The 25,884-nt window shown below is 44.3% G+C and overlaps 1 protein-coding gene across 5 annotated transcripts; it reads left to right on the top strand.

Annotated features, from left to right (window-relative positions):
* The first annotated feature begins 7,102 nt into the window (after window positions 1–7,102).
* POLR2H (RNA polymerase II, I and III subunit H) lies at window positions 7,103–21,336 on the top strand. Of its 5 annotated transcripts, none has more exons than XM_077290092.1 (6): window positions 7,103–7,252; window positions 10,031–10,116; window positions 17,261–17,344; window positions 20,727–20,820; window positions 20,913–20,996; window positions 21,080–21,336. In XM_077290092.1, the coding sequence occupies exons 2-6, from the start codon at window positions 10,044–10,046 to the stop codon at window positions 21,195–21,197; spliced, it is 453 nt and encodes a 150-aa protein (XP_077146207.1). In that variant the 5' UTR covers window positions 7,103–7,252; window positions 10,031–10,043; the 3' UTR covers window positions 21,198–21,336. The 5 variants fall into 5 exon arrangements, with proteins under 5 accessions (XP_077146207.1, XP_077146209.1, XP_077146208.1 ...); XM_077290094.1 differs by having other exon boundaries at window positions 7,163–7,256; XM_077290093.1 differs by having other exon boundaries at window positions 7,194–7,259.
* The last annotated feature ends 4,548 nt before the right edge of the window (window positions 21,337–25,884 follow it).

The raw sequence follows: 25,884 nt of genomic DNA, 5'->3' as shown, positions 1-25,884 counted from the left end.
CCCCCTTCATCACCCCCTTAGTTAGGGAAAAATATTAAAATTAAATTTTTTTTATTTATTTCCATTTTCCCGTTAGGATTAGGGCTGGGGTTAGGGTTAGGGCTAGGGTTGGAGCTAAAGTTAGGGTTAGGGTTGGGGCTAAAGTTAGGGTTAGGGCTAAAGTTAGGGTTAAGGTTGGGGATAAAGTTAGGGTTAGGATTACATTTACGGTTGGGATTAGGGTTAGGGGTGTGTCAGGGTTAGGGGTGTGGTTAGGGTTACCGTTGGGATTAGGGTTAGGGGTGTGCTTGGATTAGGGTTTCAGGTAGAATTGGGGAGTTTCCACTGTTCAGGCACATCAGGGCTCTCCAAACGCGACATGGCGTCCGATCTCAATTCCAGCCAATTCTGCGTTGAAAAAGTAAAACAGTGCTCCTTCCCTTCCGAGCTCTCCCGTGCGCCCAAACAGGGGTTTACCCCAACATATGGGGTATCAGCGTACTCGGGACAAATTGGACACCAACTTTTGGGGTCCAAGTTCTCTTGTTTTCCTTGGGAAAATAAAAATTTGGGGGGCTAAAAATCATTTTTGTGGGAAAAAAAAGATTTTTTATTTTCACGGCTCTGCATTGTAAACTGTAGTGAAACACTTGGGGGTTCAAAGTTCTCACAACATATCTAGATAAGTTCCTTGGGAGGTATAGTTTCCAAAATGGTGTCACTTGTGGGGGGTTTTAATGTTTAGGCACATCAGGGGCTCTCCAAACGCGACATGTTGTCCCATCTCAATTCCAGTCAATTTTGCATTGAAAAGTCAAACGGCGCTCCTTCCCTTCTGAACTCTGCCATGCGCCCAAACAGTCGTTTACCCCCACATATGGGGTTTCAACATACTCAGGACAAATTGCACAACAACTTTTGGGGTCCAATTTCTTTTCTTACCCTTGGGAAAATAAAAAATTAGGGGTGAAAAGATCATTTTTGTGAAAAAATATGATTTTTTATTTTTACGGCTCTGCATTATAAACTTCTGTGAAGCACTTGTTGGGTCAAAGTGCTCACCACACATCTAGATAAGTTCCTTAAGGGGTCTACTTTCCAAAATGGTGTCACTTGTGGGGGGTTTCAATGTTTACGCACATCAGGGGCTCTCCAAACGCAACATGGCGTCCCATCTCAATTCCAGTCAATTTTGCATTGAAAAGTAAAATGGCGCTCCTTTCCTTCCGAGCTCTCCCATGCGCCCAAACAGTGGTTTACCCCCACATATGGGGTATCAGCGTACTCAGGACAAATTGTACAACAACTTTTGGGGTTCATTTTCTGTTACCCTTGGTAAAATAAGACAAATTGGAGCTGAAATAAATTTTGTGTGAAAAAAAGTTAAATGTTCATTTTTATTTAAACATTCCAAAAATTCCTGTGAAACACCTGAAGAGTTAATAAACTTCTTGAATGTGGTTTTGAGCACCTTGGCGTGCGGTTTTTTAGAATGGTGTCACACTTGGATATTTTCTATCATATAGACCCCTCAAAATGACTTCAAATGAGACGTGGTCCCTAAAAAAAAATGTGTTACAATTTGTAATTTATCTCGAGGGTTATTAAAAAGGACCATGTATTTTGTGTTTAAATTTATCGTACGACTTTTCTTTCCTTGACAAAATATGTTTTGCACCAGGTAGAAAATGCTGAGATTTCTGTGATGTACATACTTGGTAAAGGCTTTTTCTATTTCACTATTATCACTAGCACTCTCCATGAGATCATCAACACTAGTCAAATTTACCTTTTCTGGAGGGAATAATTCATCATCTACAAAAGTATCTGGCAGACCCTCCACAAATCTGATGCTGGGAAAAGAAAGAGTAATTTCATCATATAACTTCTGCCAACACGAATAAAACCAAACAATATTATCGGGTTTGTGAGAAAAATGAGTATCAATATTATATAACAACTGTTTCACAAAATAACTTTTTCCAGAATTAGATGGGCCTGCTAGAATGCATGAGAATGGGTGTTGCAGGCGGGGATCCATCACAATACTTATCTAATAACCAAAAGGGACGGTGGTAAAATCGTCTATCAGTATTCGTTTTGTGTAAACACACTTTTGTGTTTTGCGTAATGCTCTTGTTTCAATGTCCCAATACTTTTTATTTTTCACAATGCCGGGCTGTTCAACGATAATACGCTTTTGTGTTTCAGAATCAGAATTACGCGGATAGTCCAGTACTAGATCTTTTAGACTGTCGAAATTAATAGATCGCGTGTTACCAACATTTAGTGTTATCCCCTTCACTTTTAAGACAGTTTTACCAGTGTTGAGTTTGTAGCTGTAAGTTTTTGGACCTGCAGATACAAATTCAGTGATGTAAGTATCATCAGGTATCTCACTGGTCAATTTCCCCAGATAATCACCTAAAGGAGGACTCCACTCACCTTCTCTATGCACAAAAATAACGGAATCTGTGTCGTGATAAAGACACCTTTCCTGCAGCTTGTCCAGTAGAGAGTAAAGCTCTAGTCTGGCATACGCTGTTGTAAAGCAGGCAATAAAAATGTTTGTGTTTCTGTTGACGGTGTGGTGTCCTTCTGTATATTTCCAATCAATTGTTGCGGTTTCATCATCAATAAAATGCACCATTGAAATGTCGTAGTACGGTAAAAAAACATGTTGAAAAAGCTCATCGGGATTGCTAATAATGCTGGTACATGATAAATCTGGGCAAACTTTCCCCATAAAGAATTTAAGAAAAGTTTAGAGATCTGCCTCTTTGCAGGATTCAATCCTATATTTTCAGGACGTAATTGTACACCTTCTTTTTCAAGAAATAACTATTATCTGAAAAAAAGATTTGTTTAATTGCTCTGTATTGTGGATTTCAAGAAACGTGCTGTAACTGATTGATTCTAATTGAACAATTAAATTTATTCATACGTCTTTATAAAATGTCATTGATTTTGTTTAATAAACATTATAACTTTTATCTGAAAACCACGTCTCTCGTTCTTTATTTTACTCCTTTTTAGCATATCAAATTGACAATAAAAGCATAATATCAACGCTAAACATAATAGAACCTATATAAATAATAGCTGCAGAAAAAACCTATATAATTATTGTCCCTATAAAATAATAGGCACAATCAAATTCTGATTATCGGATCAATCCCACTTTGTTTCACTTTGGAATAATTATTGGCCCTATAAAATAATAGGCACAAGGAAACAATTCTCATTAAAGTATCAATCGACTTATAAAACAGAGCACTTTGTTATCAATTTGTGGGAATCGTGCCAGTAATCAATTTAATACACTTTCATACACTATGATCAACGTATAATATCTATTTTATTCCCTTTAATACACTACGATAGCCGTACGATATCTATTTAATTCCCTATAAGATCAATTTGATAGCACTTTGATATCAATTTGATAGTGGGCGGGGCACCTGTGAGATTTCTTTTTGACGAAACATCCCTCCCCCTTACTACTCATACATAAATGCATGCAAACGCAGCGGTTTTTTTTCCATCATGCGTAAGCTGATGTGGCTGAAAACGCTGCATTAGCATGGTTTTTGCATGCATTTGCGATTTCGGAGGATACGCTGCGGACTCAACCGCAAATGTGAAACTAGCCTAAGCACACAGCTGTCAGCTGATATTAATAGCCTGGGAACCTTTATCCTATTGACCCCATAAACAGAACATTAACAACAGCTGTCGGCTTTCGCTTTGCTGGTTCTGAAAATTACGTGGGAGCCCATGCAATTTTAATAAATTAAAGAAATGTCAGCATGGGAGCTCGTTGATATGAACTGGAATAACCCAACATGTGTCACCGCCACCAAGTATCGCATTGTGCACAGAGTTCTGCCAGTTGCTGTCTGGTTACAGCCTATGTAGTTTCATTCTGTGAACACTCCTACATAGGCTGGTGACAACGTGGGACATGGCTTTAACCCTTGGTTTTCCGTCGGACCTGGGGTGAGTATATTGGGTTAATTTAAGTTATTAAAGAATGTGTAAGTCTTTACTTACTGGTTCAGTAATAAGCGTGTCTGACACCTCTTCCTTACCAAACCCAGAGCTTGGGGCAGGGCCGGACTGGCCATCGGGCACTTCTGGCAAATGCCAGAAGAGCCGGTGCCAGTAGTGGGCCGATGCACTGTTCCTCCCCCTCCCCCCCGCCAGTGCCGCAGCCGCATTTAACTATACCGGCGTCTATGACGCCGGTATACTTCAATGCAATGATGGAGGAGAGAGCGTCTCCTGACTCTCCCTCTCCCATCATTCCCCGCTCTGCCTGCCGCTGACACTGCGGGTGCGCGATGACGTCATATCATCGCGCACCTGCTGTGTGACCGGGCGGGCAGACTGCAGCCGCCGAGACAGGAGCAGGGAGCAGCGCGGGCAAAAGGAAAGGTGAGGAGAGTGTTTTTTTTTAACTGAACTGTGGGGCCATTATCGGGAGATGAGATGTGATGTGGGCTGTGCTGTATATATCCCCGTGTGGGCTGTGCTGTATATATCCCTGTGTGGGCTGTGCTGTATATACCCGTGTGGGCTGTGCTGTATATACCCCTGTGTAGGCTGTGCTCTATACACCCCTGTGTGGGCTGTGCTGTATATACCACTGTGTGGGCTGTGCTGTATATACCCTTGTGTGGGCTGTGCTGTATATACCCTTGTGTGGGCTGTGCTGTATATACCCCTGTGTGGGCTGTGCTGTTTATACCCCTGTGTGGCCTGTGCTGTATATACCCCTGTGTGGGCTGTGCTGTATATAGCCCTGTGTGGGCTGTGCTGTATATAGCCCTGTGTGGGTTGTGCTGTATATAGCCCTGTGTGGGCTGTGCTGTATATAGCCCTGTGTGGGCTGTGCTGTATATAGCCCTGTGTGGGCTGTGCTGTTTATACCCCTGTGTGGCCTGTGCTGTATATACCCCTGTGTGGGCTGTGCTGTATATAGCCCTGTGTGGGCTGTGCTGTATATAGCCCTGTGTGGGTTGTGCTGTATATAGCCCTGTGTGGGCTGTGCTGTATATAGCCCTGTGTGGGCTGTGCTGTATATAGCCCTGTGTGGGCTGTGCTGTATATAGCCCTGTGTGGGCTGTGCTGTATATAGCCGTGTGTGGGCTGTGCTGTATATAGCACTGTGTGGGCTGTGCTGTATATAGCCCTGTGTGGGCTGTGCTGTATATAGCACTGTGTGGGCTGTGCTGTATATAGCACTGTGTGGGCTGTGCTGTATATAGCACTGTGTGGGCTGTGCTGTATATAGCACTGTGTGGGCTGTGCTGTATACTACTACGCGGGCTGTGCTGTATACTACTACGCGGGCTGTGCTATATTATGCAGGCTGTGCTATATACTATGCAAGTTGTGCTATATACTATAGGGGGTATATTATATTCTATGGGGGAGGCCATGTTATATACTATGTGGCTGTGTTATATACTATTGCGGGGGTATATTATATTCTGTAGGGGAGGCTGTGTTATATACTATGGGGGTATATTATATTCTATGGGGGAGGCTGTCTTATATACTATGGGGGGCTGCATTATATATTATGGGGAGGTGGGCTGTATTATATTCTATGGGGGGCTGTATTAGATTTTATGAGGGATGATTGCATCATACTCTGATGGGGCTGCATTATATTCTATGGGGAGGTGGGCTGTATTCTATTCGGGGCTATATTAAATTCTATGGGGGGCTGTATTATATTTATATTCTATGAGGGGTGATTTCATCATACTCTATGGGGGGGCTGCATTATATTCTATGGGGGGTTACATTATACTCTGGGGTGGCTGCATTATACTCTGTAGGGTGGTGGCTGCATTATACTCTATGTGGGCTGCATTATACTGTATCGAGGACTATGGGAAATACGTTATACTATATGAAGATCTATGGGGTGCATTATACTATGGGAAGTGAATTGTACTACATGGATGACTATAGCGGTGCATTATACTATACGGAGCACTATGAGGAGTGTATTATGCTCTGTGGAGGACTGAGCAGTGTATTTTAATATATGGAGCACTATGAGGAGTGTATTATGCTATATGGAGGACTATGAGGAGTGTATTATACTATGTTGAGGACTGAGCAGTGTATTTTAATATATGGAGGACTATAGGGAGTGTATTATACTATATGGAGGACTATGGAGCACATTATAATATATGGAGGACTATGGGGTGTATTTTACTAAACAAGTAAAATGCTGCATATTCAGATTGTTTTTGCCGGAACAAAAATCATTGTTCTCAGCAGCACATCGCCAGCGTAAACTGTAGATGTGCTGCTGATAACATGATACTGTATGGTGATCTGTTAGTGATCTATTAGTGATCGTTCTGTCCCATCATTGTCTCAGATGGTGGAAAGAGGCCGGGAAACAAGTGTTGAACAACTTCAGTATTGTCGATCAAACTCATTTAGCGGCCTGAGATCAGCGCATGTAAATACAACTGAAATGCTTTTGTGTGATGTGCAATATGTTAGCATTTGGGGCCCCATTTTAAACTTTGCCTAGGGCCCCACTTTGCCTAAAACCGGCCCTGCCTACAAGTGTACAAAGATATTATAGTCACCATGTGACAAGTGGGCCTGTGTAACTTCAAATGCCAGGGCTGAATTTTAGTCCCAGTCCGGCCCTGGCTTGGGGTCAGGGATAGCTACTGACACCAACCCCTAATCCCATCATGAGGAGCCTGGGCTAAGCGCCAGAATTTGCCTTCAAACATGAAGTGCCATTTCATCTGAGGGCTGGCATTTTTAGCACTGAATGGGGCAAATAAGCATGAAAAAGGTTAGAACAAGGACATTACATCACAAAACTTTTTCCTTTTTCAAGTATCTTTATTTAGCTTCAAAAAGCATTCATTGCTGTACAAAAACGCATACATGTAACAAAACGTGTCAAAACCATGCACATTTTCAGTACTTTTGTTGCGTTTTTTTTGTGTTTCTCCAAGAGAAAGAATCGTGATTAACCACAAACAAGTCCTATATTGTACTCCGGTCTGGGCTACTACAAGCAGGAATCCGGTGGCCATGGACGGACAGTGCACACCGACACACGCTAAACGCAGCCTTTACTAGAAGCCCATAACGCTCAAACCTGACGAACGATTTAGTTCCCTTGGTAACGGGCGCCGTGTAGGACGAAAGGAAGTGACGTCATGGGCCGGATCCGGAAGTGAATGTGAAGCAGCGTGGATGCGGCGGAGACGAGTTTACTGTAGGTAGTAAGTCGCGTGTTTCTAGGCCCGGGCCACCGCTGCCCGCCCGGCCACCTGCAGTGCTGTCTGTGCGGCTCGGGTACATGTGCAGGAAGCCGCCGTGTGTGTCCTGTGCTCAGTGCGGATTCTAGTAAGGCCACCTATAGCTACCTGTCAGAAGCGGCAGTACACAACCTCGACCACCGCACCATTAATCATGTAGGGCAGGCCAATAGGAAATCAGTGGCGCGGTGATCAGGCACATGCATTGCTCTAGGTCTCTCACAGGTGAATGTGCCCTGTTCTGCCCAGCCGCCAGATCCCCCATGATCTATAGGTCATCATCACTTATGTGTATCTAATACAGCTGTATGCAAAATGACTAACATTATGAGGCTAATGCCAGCCTATGGGCATGGTGAACATGCTGGGAGAATCACATAGGTGAAGTCTGCAGGCGATCATCTGTCATAGAAACCTCATGACTCAGCAGGATTGGTGCTCTCTGCAAGATTCAGTGACAAACATAAATAAAAAAGAATTATGAAATAAAAAAATTGTTCAAACCTCTAACTCACACATGGGCTAATTGGGGTACACATCTGAGCCTTAGGTTATTTCTGCAGGCATGGACAACTGCGGTGGTTGTAAGGCGCAGTGGGCTCCTGATCTGGGCACACGTGTATAGGTGTACATGTTGTGTACTGCACTCCTGCCTGCTGCTGCTCTGCGCACTGTGCCCAGCTCTGTCTCTCCGCTCCTCCTGATCTGGGCAGACGTGTATAGGTGTACATGTGTACTGCACTCCTGCCTGCTGCTGCTCCGCACAGTGTGCCCAGCTCTGTCTCGCCGCTCCTCCTGATCTGGGCAGACGTGTACATGTGTACTGCACTCCTGCCTGCTGCTGCTCCGCGCAGTGTGCCCAGCTCTGTCTCTCCGCTCCTGATCTGGGCACACATGTATAGGTGCACTGCACTCCTCCCTGCTGCTGCTCCGCACAGTGTGCCCAGCTCTGTCTCTCCGCTCCTCCTGATCTGGGCAGACGTGTATAGGTGCACATGTGTACTGCACTCCTGCCTGCTGCTGCTCCGCGCAGTGTGCCCAGCTCTGTCTCTCCGCTCCTCCTGATCTGGGCAGACGTGTATAGGTGCACATGTTGTGTACTGCACTCCTGCCTGCTGCTGCTCCGCACAGTGTGCCCAGCTCTGTCTATCCGCTCCATGCCACCTGCACAGAATTTAGTAAAGCTCCGCTACCTGAGCAAAAAGTTCTGTAACTCCCTGTTGTCTGTGAACAAAATTTAGTAAAGGACCTGCTGGCAGATCCATGTTAAGGAAACGTGTAAACTGATGTTTCATTGGATGACTAAAATATCTTGTCACCCAGATAAGTTTGCATATGGAACAGAATAAGGATCAGTGTTCGGAAACAAGCGTTGGGCCAGGTGAAAAGACATTTGGGCCTCATGCATATGTGACAAATATTTTATTCTGTAATTTAGAATAAGGTGCACAACTCCAATAAACACAGTACAAGGGATGTGCAAAACGCCAGTAGTAAATAACAATGTATCAGAGAAAAGGAAGAAAAAGCACTACCGTAATGCTTGCACATTACACTACACAGATATAATATGAAAAATATTGTATCTGTGTGGTGTAGTGTGCAGGTATTACAGAAAATATTTTATTCTGTACACATGAAAATAACTAAGTGAGCAGTTATCCAACGTCCCCAGCTCCAGCGATGTGTCACCACTGCTGCTAGGGTGTATTTTTACCGGCTGCTGCGGTGACTTGCGTGGGTAACCGTTGATTGGCTGGTACTGCTAATACATGATGGGGCTTATTGTAACAAGTATTACCAGTAGCAGCTAATCCGAACCATACAACTTTCTGCTTGTTATAAGCGTAAAAAAGTAGTGAGCATAATTAAGCTCAGGTGATTGATTTGGCCCTCCACAACAGTCCCAGTTTGCAATGTTTCCCCCTTGGGGAAAATGAGTTGCCCACTTCTGATGTAATCTATACACTTTCTAAAAGCAGACACTTGTAAAGTTGACACTCAGCACGTTAGAGGCATGCATACCTTTATGCAGAGGGCGTAATAACTCTTCTACACATCTGTGCTCACTAAATGCACACACGTGTGCATGAAACTGATTGCTGAGGAAATGATCAGAATGGAGGCACGGAGCGGTACGTGAGTGTTTTGCTGAGAGGAGTGATGTGTGCCTGCCGTCTGGAGGCCATGGCTGCTAGTAGACATGAATTGGCCAATTTTTGTGCTAAGCATATTCATTTTTTCCCCCTAATTTCTAGAGCAGTAATGCAATTTCATTTATTTCATGTAGTGTTACCGCAGAAATACAGAAAGTAAAAAAAAAAACAACAAAAAACACAATTCAGATGCTGGTAAACAGTCAAGTCACACATGTAACGCACTTCCTTAGTAGGTCGTCATTCTCTCATTCTTTAGTAGAAAAAAAGAACTGCCTAAATGCAGTTAGTAAAGGTGGGGATAATGTAACACAACTTCCCATATGTGAGAATGCATGCTCAGGCTAGCTTTTTGTAGTGTTATTTACCGTATTTATTTTTTTTGCTGGGAGGGTTTGTATTGATCCATTGGAAAACCAACAGGGGGACATTTTGTGATCAGTGTTTTGTCAAGGAACCCTTCTAAAGAGTGGGTTAAGATTTCTCTTTTGCAAAATATAAGTTAGTCCTCTTTGATACGTTCTTATTCTCCATGTGAAAAGATAGTCCTAGACTGATCTGTCTTATCTTTACTCTCAGAGTACTATAAAATATGGCCGGAATTTTGTTTGAAGATATCTTTGATGTGAAGGATATTGATCCTGAAGGACGAAAGTTTGATCGAGGTAAATATTATCCTGGGTTATTCAATATTGTGTAATCTGCTTTAAAGGGAATCTGTCAGTCGAAGCAACCCTCCTAAGCCATCTACATGGGCATATGCAGGCCGTAGAAAGTTCAATGAAATGATACCTTAATATCTGTGATCCAATGTTTTATTCCAGAGAAATCCATGTTTTTCTTAATATGTATATGAGCTGTTCAGATTTATTTTTTTATATAGCGATAATATATTCCGCAGCGCTTTACAGTTTGCACACGTTATCATCACTGTCCCCAATGGGGCTCACAATCTAGAATCCCTATCAGTATGTCTTTGGAATGTGGGAGGAAACTGGAGAACCGGGAGGAAACCCACGCAAACACGGAGAGAACATACAAACTCCTTGCATATGTTGTCCTCCGTGGGATTTGAACCCAGGACTCCAGCGCTGCAAGGCTGCAGTGCTAACCACTGAGCCACCGTGCAGATCTATGGGCAGTACATAGATCTATAGGAGACTCTGCCTCCAGAGCTTACTTTAAATGAAAAGGGGCATTACCAGTTTCCCACTATAGAGCTGTGTGTGATAACTAGCAAGGTATCGCAGAGCTGAGGTTTGTTTCATTAACAAACACCTCTTCACTAGTGTTGAGCGATACCGTCCGATACTTGAAAGTATCGGTATCGGAAAGTATCGGCCGATACCGGCAAAGTGTCGGATCTCGCCGATACCCGATACCAATACAAGTCAATGGGACTCAAGTATCGGACGGTATCCCTGATAGTTCCCAGGGTCTGAAGGAGAGGAAACTCTCCTTGAGGCCTTGGGATCCATATGAATGTGTAAAATAAAGAATTAAAATAAAAAATATTGATATACTCACCTCTCCGACGCAGCCTGGACCTTACCGCTCTGAACCGGCAGCCTTTTTTGCTTAAAATGAGCGCGTTCAGTACATTCCATGACGTCACGGCTTCTGATTGGTCGCATGGCGGTCACATGAGCGGCACGCGACCAATCAGAAGCCGTGACGTCATGGAAGGTGCTGAACGCGCTCATTTTAAGCAAAGCAGGCTGCCGGTTACTACCAGGGCGCGTCAGAGGGTGAGTATATCCCTATTTTTTATTTTAATTCTTTATTTTTTACATGGATATGGATCCCAGGGCCTGAAGGAGAGTCTCCTCTCCTCCAGACCCTGGGAACCATACACTGGGAACTTCCGATTCCCGATACCACAAAAGTATCGGATCTCGGTATCGGAATTCCGATACCGCAAGTATCGGCCGATACCGATACTTGCGGTATCGGAATGCTCAACACTACTCTTCACTTCTCATCTCATAATTCTGTTAGCTCTGCTGCCTCATAATAACTAATACATTACAGCAAAGTTGAACTTTGTCTCATTACAAACACATTTGCAACAGCAACTTCTCACAGTACTTTCAGCTCTGCTGTACTGCCTTCCTCCCATAGTGGCTGCTTGTGAGATGGAAGCTGAAACACTATGAAAGGACAACTGCAGCTGCAAATGTGTTTGTAATGGGACAGTGTTCAGCTCTGCTATACTAGTAGTTATAATCACACACCTCTCTGCAGTGAGATCAGGAGAGCAGACTGTCAGTCATTACATGTCTCACACCTGTACTATCCCCTTTTATTTAAATAAGCTCTGGAGGCAGAATCTCAAGAAGACCTGTGTCCAGCCCATATATCTTTAGCTTATTTATATATTAAGAAAAATGTGGATTTCTCTTGAATAAGATATCGAATCACAGATATCAAGGTATGATTTTATTCAGCTTCCTATGATCTACATGCCAATATAGACGGCTTAGTATAGTTGATCCTAATGACCAATTCCCTTGGCGATATGTCTATTGTTTTGATGCAACTTTGTATAATTTGCAAATCAATTTTAGTTAGCAAAGTTCCACTGATTCCCCAATTTCTACCATGGTCTCAGGCTGTAGTAGCTGCTCTTTTAGTTCTGTGCTTGATGCAGGTGAGTATGCAGTGTGTTGGCTGTGAAGGGACTGGCTAACTACTCATTTTGATAGCTAAGTGAAGCGCTTCTGTGTCATGGCCTATGCATAGACACAGAGGAATGGTTTACCTATAGAAACGAGCAGTCAGCATGGGCTATGTGCAGACACCGGAAACCCCTTCCTGTGTTTAACACAAATTCAGAATTGGAACAGCCAAGACTGAGATTGTCTGAGGCATCGGTGGAGCTTTGCTAATGACATATATTATTAGTAAGCTATGTAGAATTGCATAAATATCAGATCTAACTTTTTTTTTTTTGCAGTGGATCATTTGCTGCCTGGAGTGTGTGGTTTCTAATGCAAGTGGGAAAAGACACTGGCACTGGTTCATTAGAGCTTTTATGCCCAAAAAGTGGGTTTAAAAAGCTTCTTTGCCCAAAAATTCATGATAAGCTGTGGTGATCCCTCCGCCAGAAATCTTACTACCGTCGATGACTGGAGTGAGATTTCTGGTGTGGCGCATGGAGTCACACGCCACTAGTCAAATGCTTCAGTTGTGAAGAGGCATTTACCTCTTCATGAATTAGGCTACTTTCACACTTCCGTCTTCTGGGCTCCGTCACAATCCGTCGTTATAGGCAAAAAATGGATCCTGCAAATGTGCTTGCAGGATGCGTTTTTTGCCCATAGACTTGTACTAGCGACGGATGGGCACACGTCGCATCCGTCGTGCGACGGATCCGTCGTGTTTTGGCGGACACGACGCACAAAAAAAGTTCAATGTAACTTTTTTGTGCGACGTGTCCGCCATTTCCGACCGCGCATGCGCGGCTCGAACTCCGCCCCCTCCTCCCCGCTCATCATAATGGGCAGCGGATGCGTTGTAAAACTGCATCCGCTGCCCACGTTGTGCTAAATTTAGCACAACGTCCGTCGGGCTGACGGTTTGCGACGGCCCCGTACCGACGGAAGTGTGAAAGTAGCCTTAGGAGCGTCTGACTCCTGCACGCCCCCTCATCAAGATTGGCAAGAAAATAGCTAGTCTTGATGTACTGGGTTCACAATGTTGGCTCCTTTGCACAGTAGACACAGATGACCGCAGACTTATAATGGGATGTTTTGCGTTGCTGGAAGGATGGAGAAGTAGGTGAAACTATTCTTCTACTACTAAAATAAATCATGTAAAACCCTTGTATCCATATATTTTCAGAAACAAGAAGTCTGAAAACATGCTATCTTGATGTAATGTTACATCAAAGTGAAATGTTTTAAAGAAATGCGTACACTATTACCACAATGTGGTTCAAGGTCTAGTTCAATTTCAAGAAACCGCTCCGAAAAATAAAGGTTCAAAATATGCAGAGTTATTGCATGTTACCCATATCTTTGATTGCATGCACATATATCCACTAAAACGATAAGAAATGTCTGAAAACATTTGAGTCACAAAATTGACAAATAGTCTGATTAGATATTTTAAGAAAAACTGAATGAAAGTCCCTGCATTGGCTTCTCCTTGACTTTCCCCCAGAGTCACTGGAAGATGTACAGGACAAACCTGACAGTAATATACTGTGATCTTCCTTCCGGACGTCACTTGCAGCCTCATCCTCCCATCACACAGACACCAAAGCTGTGAGTTAAACATTGCAGCACCTTGATTATTGCTCCTGGAGCTTTAATCCTGTGATTCAAAAGCTCAATTCTGGAATTTTTTTTCCCTTAACCCCTTCATGACCCAGCCTATTTTCACCTTAATGACCTGGCTGTTTTTTGCAATTCTGACCAGTGTCCCTTTATGAGGTAATAACTCAGGAACACATCAAGGGATCCTAGCGGTTTTGAGATTGTTTTTTCGTGACATATTGGGCTTCATGTTAGTGGTAAATTTAGGTTGATAATATTTGCGTTTATTTGTTAAAAAAAAATGAAAATTTGGCTACAATTTAGAAAATTCCGCAATTTTCAAATTTTGAATTTTTATTCTGTCAAACGAGAGTTATGTGACACAAAATAATTAATAAATAACATTACCCACATGTCTACTTTACATCAGCACAATTTTGGAAACAACATTTTTTTTTGCTAGGAAGTTATAAGGGTTAAAATTTGACCAGTGATTTCTCATTTTTACAACGAAATTTACAAAACCATTTTTTTTAGGGACCACCTCACATTTGAAGTCAGTTTGAGGGGTCTATATGGCTGAAAATACCCAAAAGTGACACCATTCTAAAAACTGCACCCCTCAAGGTGCTCAAAACCACATTCAAGAAGTTTATTAACCCTTCAGGTGCTTCACAGCAGCAGAAGCAACATGGAAGGAAAAATGAACGTTTAACTTTTCAGTCATAAAAGCAACCATTTTTTTATTTTCTCAAGGGTAAAAGGAGAAACTGGACCCCAAAAGTTATTGAACAATTTGTGCTGAGTACGTCGATACCCCGTATGTGGGGGGGAACCACTGTTTGGGCGCACGACAGGGCTTGGAAGGGAAGGAGCGCCATTTGACTTTTTCAATGAAAAATTGGCTCCAATCTTTAGTGGACACCATGTCGCGTTTGGAGAGCCCCTGTGTGCCTAAACATTGGCGCTCCCCCACAAGTGACACCATTTTGGAAACTAGACCCCCCAAGGAACTTATCTAGATGCATAGTGAGCGCTTTGAACCCCCAGGTGCTTCACAAATTGATCCGTAAAAATGAAAAAGTACTTTGTACTTCTTTTTTTTTTTTTTAACAAAAAATTTCTTTTAGCCTCAATTTTTTCAGTTTCACATGGGCAACAGGATAAAATGGATCCTAAAATGTGTTGGGCAATTTCTCCTGAGTACACTTGATACCTGACATGTGGGGGTAAACCACTGTTTGGGCACACGGCAAGGCTCGGAAGGGAAGGAGCGCCATTTGACTTTTTGAATGAAAAATTAGCTTCAATCGTTAGCGGACACTATGTCGCGTTTGCAGAGCCCCTGTGTGCCTAAACATTGGAGCTCCCCCACAAGTGACCCCATTTTGGAAACTAGACCTCCCATGGAACTAATCTAGATGTGCGGTGACCACTTTAAACCCCCAGGTGCTTCACAGACGTTTACAGCGCAGAGCCGTGAAAATAAAAAATCATTTTTCTTTACTCAAAAATTATGTTTAGCAAGCAATTTTTTATTTTCACAAGGGTGACTGGAGAAATTAGACCCCAATATTTGTTGCCCAGTTTGTCCTGAGTACGCTGGTGCCCGATATGTGGGGGTAAACCACTGTTTGGGCACACGTCGGGGCTCAGAAGGGAAGTAGTGACGTTTTGAAATGCAAACTTTGATGGAATGGTCTGCGGGCATCACGTTGCATTTGCAGAGCCCCTGATGTGCCTAAACAGTAGAAACCCCCCACAAGTGACCTCATTTTGGAAACTAGACCCCCCAAGGAACTTATCTAGATGTGTGGTGAGCAGTTTCAACCCCCAAGTGCTTCACAGAAGTTTATAACGCAGAGCCGTGAAAATAAAAAATCATTTTTCTTTCCTAAAAAATTATGTTATAGCAAGCAATTTTTTATTTTCGCAAGGGTAACAGGAAAAAATTGGACCCCAATAGTTGTTGCCCAGTTTGTCCTGAGTATGCTGGTACCCCATTTGTGGGGGTAAACCACTGTTTGGGCGCACGTTGGGGCTTGGAAGGGAGGGAGCACCATTTGACTTTTTGAACGCAAGATTGGCTGGAATCAATGGTGGCACCATGTTGCGTTTGGAGACCCCTCATGTGCCTAAACAGTGGAAATCCCTCAATTCTAACTCCAACACTAACCCCAACACACCCCTAACCCTAATCCCAACTCTAGCCATAATCCTAATCACAACCCTAACCCCAACACACCCCTAACCACAGCCCTAATCCCAACCCTAACCCCAACACACCCCTAACCACAAGCCTAATCTTAACCCTATTTCCAACCCTAGCCCTAATTCCAACCCTAACCCTAAGGCTATGGGCCCAATTTGCAGATTCGTGTGAGATTTTTCCGCACCATTTTTGAAAAATCCGCAGGTAAAAGGCACTGCGTTTTACCTGCGGATTTACCGTGTATTTCCAGTGTGTTTTGTGCGGATTTCACCTGCGGATTCCTATTGAGGAGCAGGTGTAAAACGCTGCAGAATCCGCACAAAGAATTGACATGCTGCGGAAAATACAACGCAGCGTTTCCGCACGGTATTTTCCGCACCATGGGCACAGCAGATTTGGTTTTCCATAGGTTTACATGGTACTGTAAACCTGATGGAAAACTACTACGAATCCGCAGCGGCCAATCCACTGCGGATCCGCAGCCAAATCCGCACCGTGTGCACATAGCCTTATTCTAACCCTAACCCTAGCCCTAACCCTAGTGGAAAAATGAAAGTAAATACATTTTCTTTATTTTATTATTGTCCCTACCTATGGGGGTGATAAAGGGGTGGTTCATTTGCTATTTTTTTTTATTTTGATCACTATGATAGGTTTTATCACAGTGATCAAAATGTACCTGGAATGAATCTGCCGGCTGGCAGATTCGGCGGGCGCGCTGCGCATGCGCCCTCCATTTTGGAAGATGGCGGCGCTCATGGACAAGACGGACGGACACCGGGAGGCTCGGTAAGTATGAGGGGGTGGGATCGGAGCACGAGGGGAGCGGACAGGAGGACGGGGGGAGAGGACGGAGGGGAGCGGAGCAGTGTACAGGACAGGACGGAGGACTGGGGAGGAGATCGGTGGCGGGGGCAGACCAGGGTTTCCAGCCATGGCCGATGATATTGCAGCATCGGCCATGGCTGGATTGTAATATTTCACCACTTTTCATAGGTGAAATATTACAAATTGCTAGCGATCGTAGCCACCGGGGGCCAAGCCAACCCCAAACCCGTGGGCTGGAGTACCACTCCCCCTGTCCCCGTAGGTCGGGTGAAATTGGAGTTAACCCTTTCACCCGACCTGCAGGGACGCGATCATTCTGTAACACAACATATGCGACACAGGTCGGATTGGCACCGACTTTCATGACGCACATGCTGTGTCACAGGTCGGGAAGGGGTATCAGGTCTATATCTTAGCTTTGGTAATTATATAAAGGTGTGACATTTAGTACCTCTATTGCAATTGCAATCAAATGATTAAAATTTCGTAACTTTTTTTTTTTTTTTTCAGTTTCAAGGCTACATTGTGAAAGTGAGTCCTTTAAGATGGATCTGATTCTTGATGTAAATATACAAATTTATCCTGTGGATCTGGGTAAGTTTGGATTGCTTTGTGTTATTTAACACCTTCACCCCTGGGCCATACAAATATACATACATATACATATATAATTTTTTTTTTTTTTTCCTCCCCTTATTTTCAAGAGCCATAACTTTTTTTTTTTTCCTGTCAATATAGCCGTGTGAGGGTTTGTTTTTGCAGGGCGAGTTGTACTCATGAATAACACTATTGATTTTACCATATAGTAAAACAGGAAAAAAATTCCAGGGAAATTGCAAAAAAAGCGCAATTCCGCAACTTTTTTTGGGAAGGTGGGTGGGGGGTTTATTTACCATATTCACTATATGGTAAAACTGACCTGCCAATATGATTTCCCAATAATCAAACACCTGAGATATTCTACTGATAAAGAATGATTACTCACATTCTGAATTCCTGCCATTCTTCTGCCTATGTCTCTGCCAGTTTCTCAGCTTCCTTTTTATGGCAGAGGGTGTCGTGTGTCTGCTGCAGACATTCAATAGCTGGTGATTGGCTAAAGCGGTCATATGACATCCTCACTGGAAGAGGAAGCCAGAAGATTGGCAGGAGTCTGGAAGGTGAGTATATGTTTTTTTTCTTTTAATACCCTTGTGGGTATTAAAAAAATAAAAAAGTGGCATTCTTCCCATCTTCAAAGTAAAGCAACAAAGCAAACAACTTTGTAATGTACTAATTAAAATCTGGCCCCATTATTCCCAAATCTTGTTTTTGTTTACTGTGGAATTGATCTTGTAAGTTCTGCACTGAGGCTGGATGGGACCTCTGGAGTGCAATGTTTGTGCCGGATCCTGGTTAGCTTCAGTTCCAATGCGTTTAATACTTCAGAGGGAAATTTTCTTCATAATAGCATCTGGAGTGCATAGTAGGGGCTGTCCTTTCAGGAGGATGGGAAGCGGTGCGTTCCTGAGAAAAAGAAAATTACCTTTTAAATATTATATATTGATAAGTGATGAAGTGTCATGGTCTCATTATACCACTGTAAATTTGTTTTTGTTAATTATACATGAGCTATAAAGGAGCAAAGGAGCAGGAGTCAAAATGTCCAAAAATATTGGGGTCATAAGTTAGGATTCCTGACTCAACAGGTATAATATTATGGAGGTTTTTTATACACAATAGTAAGGCTATGTGCACACGCTGCGGATTTTGCTGTGGATCTGCAGTAGTTTTCCATGTGTTGTACAATACCATGTAAACATATGGAAAACAAAATCCGCAGTGCACATGCTGCGGAAAAAAACGCGCGGAAACGCAGTGTTGTTTTTTCTGCAGCATGTCAGTTCTTTGTGTGGATTCCGCAGCGGTTTACACCTGCTCCACAATAGAAATCCGCAGGTGGAATCCGCACAGAAAACATGGTAAGTCCGTGAAAAATCCACAGTGCGGTTTACCTGCGGATTTACCAAAAACATTGCAGAAAAATCCGCACCCCCCCCCCTCCTGGAACCTTCACATCGGATCCGACATTACCTTGGCTCCCCTCTCATGATGATGAAAGAAAATGGTGGACCTGCATGGTCTAGCGCCCATCAAGATCTGGGTCACTGCACCCGGCATCCGCTGAGAGTGACCCTATCGCAGCAATCATAAGCTCCCAATACTTGTAAATATGGCAGCACTTGGGGGACCTGTCACCCCCCTCAGGCGTTTGTAACTAAAAGAGCCACCTTGTGCAGCACAAATGCTGCATTCTGACAGGTTGGCTCTTTTAGTTATGATGCCTGCACACGGTGAAATAAACGTTTATAAAATGTGCCCCCTCATACCCTGAAATCGCCAGGGAGGCGGGACTCTCCTTCCTAATCAGACGCAGCACAGCCGTCACTCCGGGCCTGTGCGCGCCGCCTCCTCTTGCTGCATTATCATCTCCGGTGCCTGTGCTGTAAGTACAAAGGGCAGCGCAACTGCGCACGCCCGAAAAAAAAAAAAAAAAACTTAATGCGCAGGCACTAGGGACGATAATGCTGCAAGAGGAATGGGCGCCCGGCGCGCACAGGCCTGGAGTGACGGCTGTGCTGCCTCTGATTAGGAAGGAAAGTCCTGCCACCCTGGCGATTTCAGGGTATGAGGGGGCACATTTTATAAACGTTTATTTCACCGTGTGCAGGCATCATAACTAAATGAGCCACCTGTCAGAATGCAGCATTAGTGCTGCACAAGGTGGCTCTTTTAGTTACAAACGCCTGAGGGGGTGACAGGTTCCCTTTAATTCCTGTTCCTAGATCCTCACAAATGTCCCTGAAAAAAAAAAAAAAAAGTGGTGTCTGCGCGCCCCGGCCCCTCCCGTGCTGTGTCTGCGCGCCCCGGCCCCTCCCGTGCTGTGTCTGTGCGCCCCGGCCCCTCCCGTGCTGTGTCTGCGCGCCCCGGCCCCTCCCGTGCTGTGTCTGCGCGCCCCGGCCCCTCCCGTGCTGTGTCTGCGCGCCCCGGCCCCTCCCGTGCTGTGTCTGCGCGCCCTGGCCCCTCCCGTGCTGTGTCTGCGCGCCCCGGCCCCTCCCGTGCTGTGTCTGCGCGCCCCGGCCCCTCCCGTGCTGTGTCTGCGCGCCCCGGCCCCTCCCGTGCTGTGTCTGCGCGCCCCGGCCCCTCCCGTGCTGTGTCTGCGCGCCCCGGCCCCTCCCGTGCTGTGTCTGCGCGCCCCGGCCCCTCCCGTGCTGTGTCTGCGCGCCCCGGCCCCTCCCGTGCTGTGTCTGCGCGCCCCGGCTCCTCCCGTGCTGTGTCTGCGCGCCCCGGCCCCTCCCGTGCTGTGTCTGCGCGCCCCGGCCCCTCCCGTGCTGTGTCTGCGCGCCCCGGCCCCTCCCGTGCTGTGTCTGCGCGCCCCGGCCCCTCCCGTGCTGTGTCTGCGCGCCCCGGCCCCTCCCGTGCTGTGTCTGCGCGCCCCGGCCCCTCCCGTGCTGTGTCTGCGCGCCCCGGCCCCTCCCGTGCTGTGTCTGCGCGCCCCGGCCCCTCCCGTGCTGTGTCTGCGCGCCCCGGCCCCTCCCGTGCTGTGTCTGCGCGCCCCGGCCCCTCCCGTGCTGTGTGCGCACTGCTGCGAGTTCTTTTCAAAATTCATCAATACCACCTAACATCACAGCTGCTCCAAAGAGAAGCCGCTTCAGTGGTGACTTAGTTAATTGTTTGGCCAAATATAGCAGGATACATTTCAAGTTAATCATTTTGTATGGCCCCGAATGATGCAGTAAATATCCACATGGCCCCTGGAAGAAAAACTGTTCCCCGCCCCTGCTTTAATGCCTCCCCTACATACAGGGGTATATAAGCTGTGCTTTTATTCTCTAATATTCAAGCAGGGTTTTATAAAAGTGAATTTATGCTATCAGTTATGATTACAAGTGGTATATTCTTTTCTATATTCATACATGGCACATCTTTTCTTTAGGTGATAAATTCCGATTGGTTATTGCCAACACCCTATATGAGGATGGGACACTTGATGATGGCGAATACAATCCTAATGATGACCGTCCTTCCAGGTGTTTATATTTTAAAGCTGTGGTGAAGATGGGTAACCTTTGGGATCCTTTATTCCATGGCGGTCTTCTGATAGATTTTGTCTTCTTTATAGAGCTGACCAGTTTGAATACGTTATGTATGGAAAAGTATATCGGATAGAAGGAGATGAAACGTCCACCGAAGCTGCCACTCGCTTGTAAGGAGTCCTATGAACTTTCCATTGCTTCATCTTTAGAATGTTTTCATAAATCTGGTAAATGTTTTTTTTTTCTTTTATAGGTCGGCATATGTGTCATATGGTGGTTTGCTAATGAGGCTACAGGGTGACGCTAATAACCTGCATGGGTTTGAGGTTGATTCCCGCATTTACCTTATGATGAAGAAATTGGCCTTCTGATCCGGACACATAGGAGGAGATGTTACTGCTCAGTGTTGTGCTTCCATATTAACTCCTCAATCTAGGCTCCAATAAGTGGTAGCAACTTTCCCACCGTGTATGGTTTATGTTTGTATTTAATTAAAATATATTTTTTTAATGTTTGCTATTTTGTGACAAAAAGTAGCAGGAAATTGTTTCTTTGATATAAATAAAAGTGTGACCGGTACAGCAACCTTTCCAATAAGAAAAACACTTTTAAAGTATTTGTAAACACCTAACTTTATTAACATCACATGACAAACACTACTTCACTATTCCTCATTATTAAGATTGGTGGATTCTTTGTGGTCAGTCCGCCACTTGAAGTGTATAGTACTACTTAGATGTGCCATCTATAAATTAAAGCAATATTTTTATTGTGTTTCAGGGTTCCAGGGGGTTTTTCATCTTCAATACATGATGGCCAATGGCCTCAAATACTTGTATAGATATAAAATACAGAAGGTACGGAACTCCCCCATGTCTAGCACTGCCTCTCTGCCGTTGTTTAGGTCTCTGTGTATTGGCTGCAGCATTAATGCCACAACTACAGTTTACATCATCGCTGCAGCCAATCACTGAGTTCAGTGGCTCTATCAGTTGTTTCAGGCTGAACAAAGGTGGATTGTCTTGTTATTTAAATACCTGTCCCTAAAAGAATCCATTTCATGTATGTACATGAGAACTTGTGCAATTATTAAAACAGATGTGATAGTAACCCATCAGAGGGATTAATTGTATGTTCACATGGGACGGACACATGGGTTTTCTATTCTGAAAATCTGTCACATGTTACAGTACCAGTAAAGTGGATGCGAATTTATGAAAACCATTTGTTCATTTGTGTGAAAAAATTGATTGGCACAAAGGTGAGTTAATGTTTGTAGGAGCCACGTTTCTACTGTACGATTATGACGACAATATCTGGATGTTTTATGGTTCCTTTGAACCATAGATAGATCACTATAATTGACAGCTTGGGTATAGTAAATGCTGTGCAGAGACTAAAATGTGAAAGTGTTAGCACCATGAGACATCTGTTTTACTAACCTTGGGCTCAAGCACTCGTAGAAGTGATATTGGGGAGTCCATGTATTTTGTTTTTTTGTTTTTGCCATAGTGTGTGTATACAGGGTGGGCCATTTATATGTAATCTATGCAAGGACGAAGTTCCCCCTTCTTCTTCTGGACGAAAAAGATCCCAGCCCCAGCAGGAGACACCGACTTCCAAATAAACCACCTCGCCAGATTTTCCTTGACATACTCCGACATAGCCTCAGTCAGGGTAGACACTCCTGCGAGGAGGCTCGGCCCCCGGAATTAGGTCTATTGGGCAGTCATAAGGGCAATGAGGGGGTAGAGTCTCTGCAGCCTTTTTAGAAAACCTGTCCGCGTATTGCCAGTAGTGCTTAGGAAGAGAAGTTAGATCTACAGGTTCGGCCATGTATATGGATACACCAAAATAAAATGGGAATGGTTGTTGATATCAACTTCCTGTTTGTGGCACATTAGTATATGGGAGTGGGAAAACTTTTCAAGATGGGTGGTGACCATGGTGGCCATTTTGAAGTTGGCCATTTTGGATCCAACTATATTTTTTTTTTCAATGGGAAGAGGGTCATGTGACACATCAAACTTATTGAGAAATTTAGAAGAAAAACAATGGTGTGCTTGGTTTTAACGTAACTGTATTCTTTCATGAGTTATTTACAAGTTTGTGACCACTTATGAAATCTGTTCAAAGTGCTGCCCATTGTGTTGGATTGTCAATGCAACCCTCTTCTCCCACTCTTGATACAGTGATAGCAACACCGCAGAAGAAATACTAGCACAGGCTTCCAGTATCCGTTGTTTCAGATGCTGGGGTCATCTGAAGGCAATTGTCTATGCTGTGAAGATACGAGTCGTGCAGCATCTGAAACAACGAATACTGGAAGTTGATATAACCAACCGTTGTGTATCCATATAAATGAGAAAAAAGAGAAAAATTGCATCGCACAATCAGTTCAAATCGCCACACCTTTTCCCAGCTGGAGAAGCGTTCAAGTGCCACAACGGTTTACGGGTGCTCATTCAGAAAAAAGAAGTACTTTCATCAACAAACTCGTGTAAGAAGGAAGAGCACTCACCATCCGTTGTAATTGTCCGTACTTTATTGTGGCATCACATAAAAATAGCAGGGCATGGCAGGGAGAACTTGTGGTTCCAAAAGTCTTTAGGAACCACAGGTTCTCCCTGCCATGCCCTGCTATTTTTATGTGATGCCACAATAAAGTACGGACAATTACAACGGATGGGGAGTGCTCTTCTGTCTTACACGAGTTTGTATCCATATAAATGGCCCACTCTGTTCATATCTAAAACAAAAAGAGGGGGAATTCAGTTGCTGAGAGGGAAGGGAATGGGTCTAAGGCCGGCCTCACACTTGGCGTAAGACAATACGCCACGTATTATACGTCCGTACTACGGCCGTAATACGGAGAAATGTTCCCAAAATATTGATCCGTAGTCAGGGTGTGTCAGCGTATTTTGCGCATGGCATCCTCCGTATGTAATCCGTATGGCATCCGTACTGCGAGATTTTCGCGCAGGCTTGCAAAACCGACATCTAATGGATTTATGTGCTCAAATGTTCCGGAAAACATATATATATATATATATATCATTGAGACACATATATATATATATATATAGTCTGTATTTAGATTTCATTCAGCGCGATATCTGTGAACAGCCGGTAATTCAATTGCCGGCTTTTCATTTCTCCTGCACAAACCCGACAGGATATGAGACATGGTTTACATACAGTAAACCATCTCATATCCCCTTTTTTTTTTTTGCATATTCCACCCTACTAATGTTAGTAGTGTGTATGTGCAAAATTTCAGCGCTGTAGCTGCTGAAATAAAGGGTTAAATGGCGGAAAAAATTGGCGTGGGCTCCCGCGCAATTTTCTCCGCCAGAATGGTAAAGCCAGTGACTGAGGGCAGATATTAATAGCCAGGAGAGGGTCCATGGTTATTGGCCCCCCCCGTGGCTAAAAACATCTGCCCCCAGCCACCCCAGAAAAGGCACATCTGGAAGGTGCGCCTATTCTGGCACTTGGCCACTCTCTTCCCACTCCCTGTAGCGGTGGGATATGGGGTAATGAAGGGTTAATGCCACCTTGCTATTGGAAGGTGACATTAAGCCAGATTAATAATGGAGAGGCGTCAATTATGACACCTATCCATTATTAATCCAATTGTTGGAAAGGGTTAAAAAACACACACACACATGATTTAAAAGTAGTTTAATGCAATAAACACAGCGGTTGTTGTAATAATTTATTGTTCTCTCAATCCATCAGGAACACCCTCGCTTGGAAAAATAATAAACGCACAAGATACATACCTTCTGGTGAACCGTCTCGTCCCACGAAGTAATCCATCTGAAGGGGTTAACTAATATTACAGGCAGGAGCCCTGCTAAATGCAGCGGTGCTCGTGCTTGTAATTCCCCGGCGAATGAATGAAATGTAGGTCATTGACCTACATTTCCTTCAGTCGCGGTGATGCGCCCCCTGGTGGATGTCCTCATATGACCTGGAGCGTGGGAAAAAGTTCCCAGGCTGCAGTTCATGAGAACATCCACCAGAGGGCGACTCAATGTAAGTACAGATCCTGCTTTCCTTTCAGCACCCGGGGGATTACAGGTACGAGCGAGTGGTTTATCGCAGCTCGTGCCTGTAATATTAGTTAACCCCTTCAGATGGATTACTTCGTGGGACGAGACGGTTCACCAGAAGGTATGTATCTTGTGCGTTTATTATTTTTCCAAGCGAGGGTGTTCCTGATGGATTGAGAGAACAATAAATTATTACAACAACCGCTGTGTTTATTTCATTAAAATACTTTTAAATCATGTGTGTGTGTTTTTTAACCCTTTCCAACAATTGGATTAATAATGGATAGGTGTCATAATTGACGCCTCTCCATTATTAATCTGGCTTAATGTCACCTTCCAATAGCAAGGTGGCATTAACCCTTCATTACCCCATATCCCACCGCTACAGGGAGTGGGAAGAGAGAGACTAAGTGCCAGAATAGGAGCATCTTCCAGATGTGCCTTTTCTGGGGTGGCTGGGGGCAGATGTTTTTAGCCACGGGGGGGGCCAATAACCATGGACCCTCTCCTGGCTATTAATATCTGCCCTCAGTCACTGGCTTTACCATTCTGGCGGAGAAAATTGCGCGGGAGCCCACGCCAATTTTTTCCGCCATTTAACCCTTTATTTCAGCAGCTACAGCGCTGAAATTTTGCACATACACACTACTAACATTAGGAGTGTGGAATATGCAAAAAAAAAAGGGGATATGAGATGGTTTACTGTATGTAAACCATGTCTCATATCCTGTCGGGTTTGGGAAGGAGAAATGAAAAGCTGGCAATTGAATTACCGACTTTTCACTAACACCGCTGCGTATTTCTCGCAGGTCACACTGCTGGTCCGTGTGGAATCCGTATTTTTCTCGCCCCCATAGACTTTCATTAGCTATTTTTTTGTGCAATACGCTGACAAACGCAGCATGCTGCGATTTTGTATGGCCGTAGAAAGCCGTATAATACTGAACCGTAATATACGGCTAATAGGAGCAGCCCCATTGAGAATAATTGTGCCGTTTAT

The sequence above is a fragment of the Ranitomeya variabilis genome, chromosome 2, assembly GCF_051348905.1.
Source record: "Ranitomeya variabilis isolate aRanVar5 chromosome 2, aRanVar5.hap1, whole genome shotgun sequence".
NCBI classification, from domain to species: domain Eukaryota; kingdom Metazoa; phylum Chordata; class Amphibia; order Anura; family Dendrobatidae; genus Ranitomeya; species Ranitomeya variabilis.
Note: the sequence above shows the minus strand (reverse complement) of the source record. Positions and strands in the feature narration are given on the sequence as shown.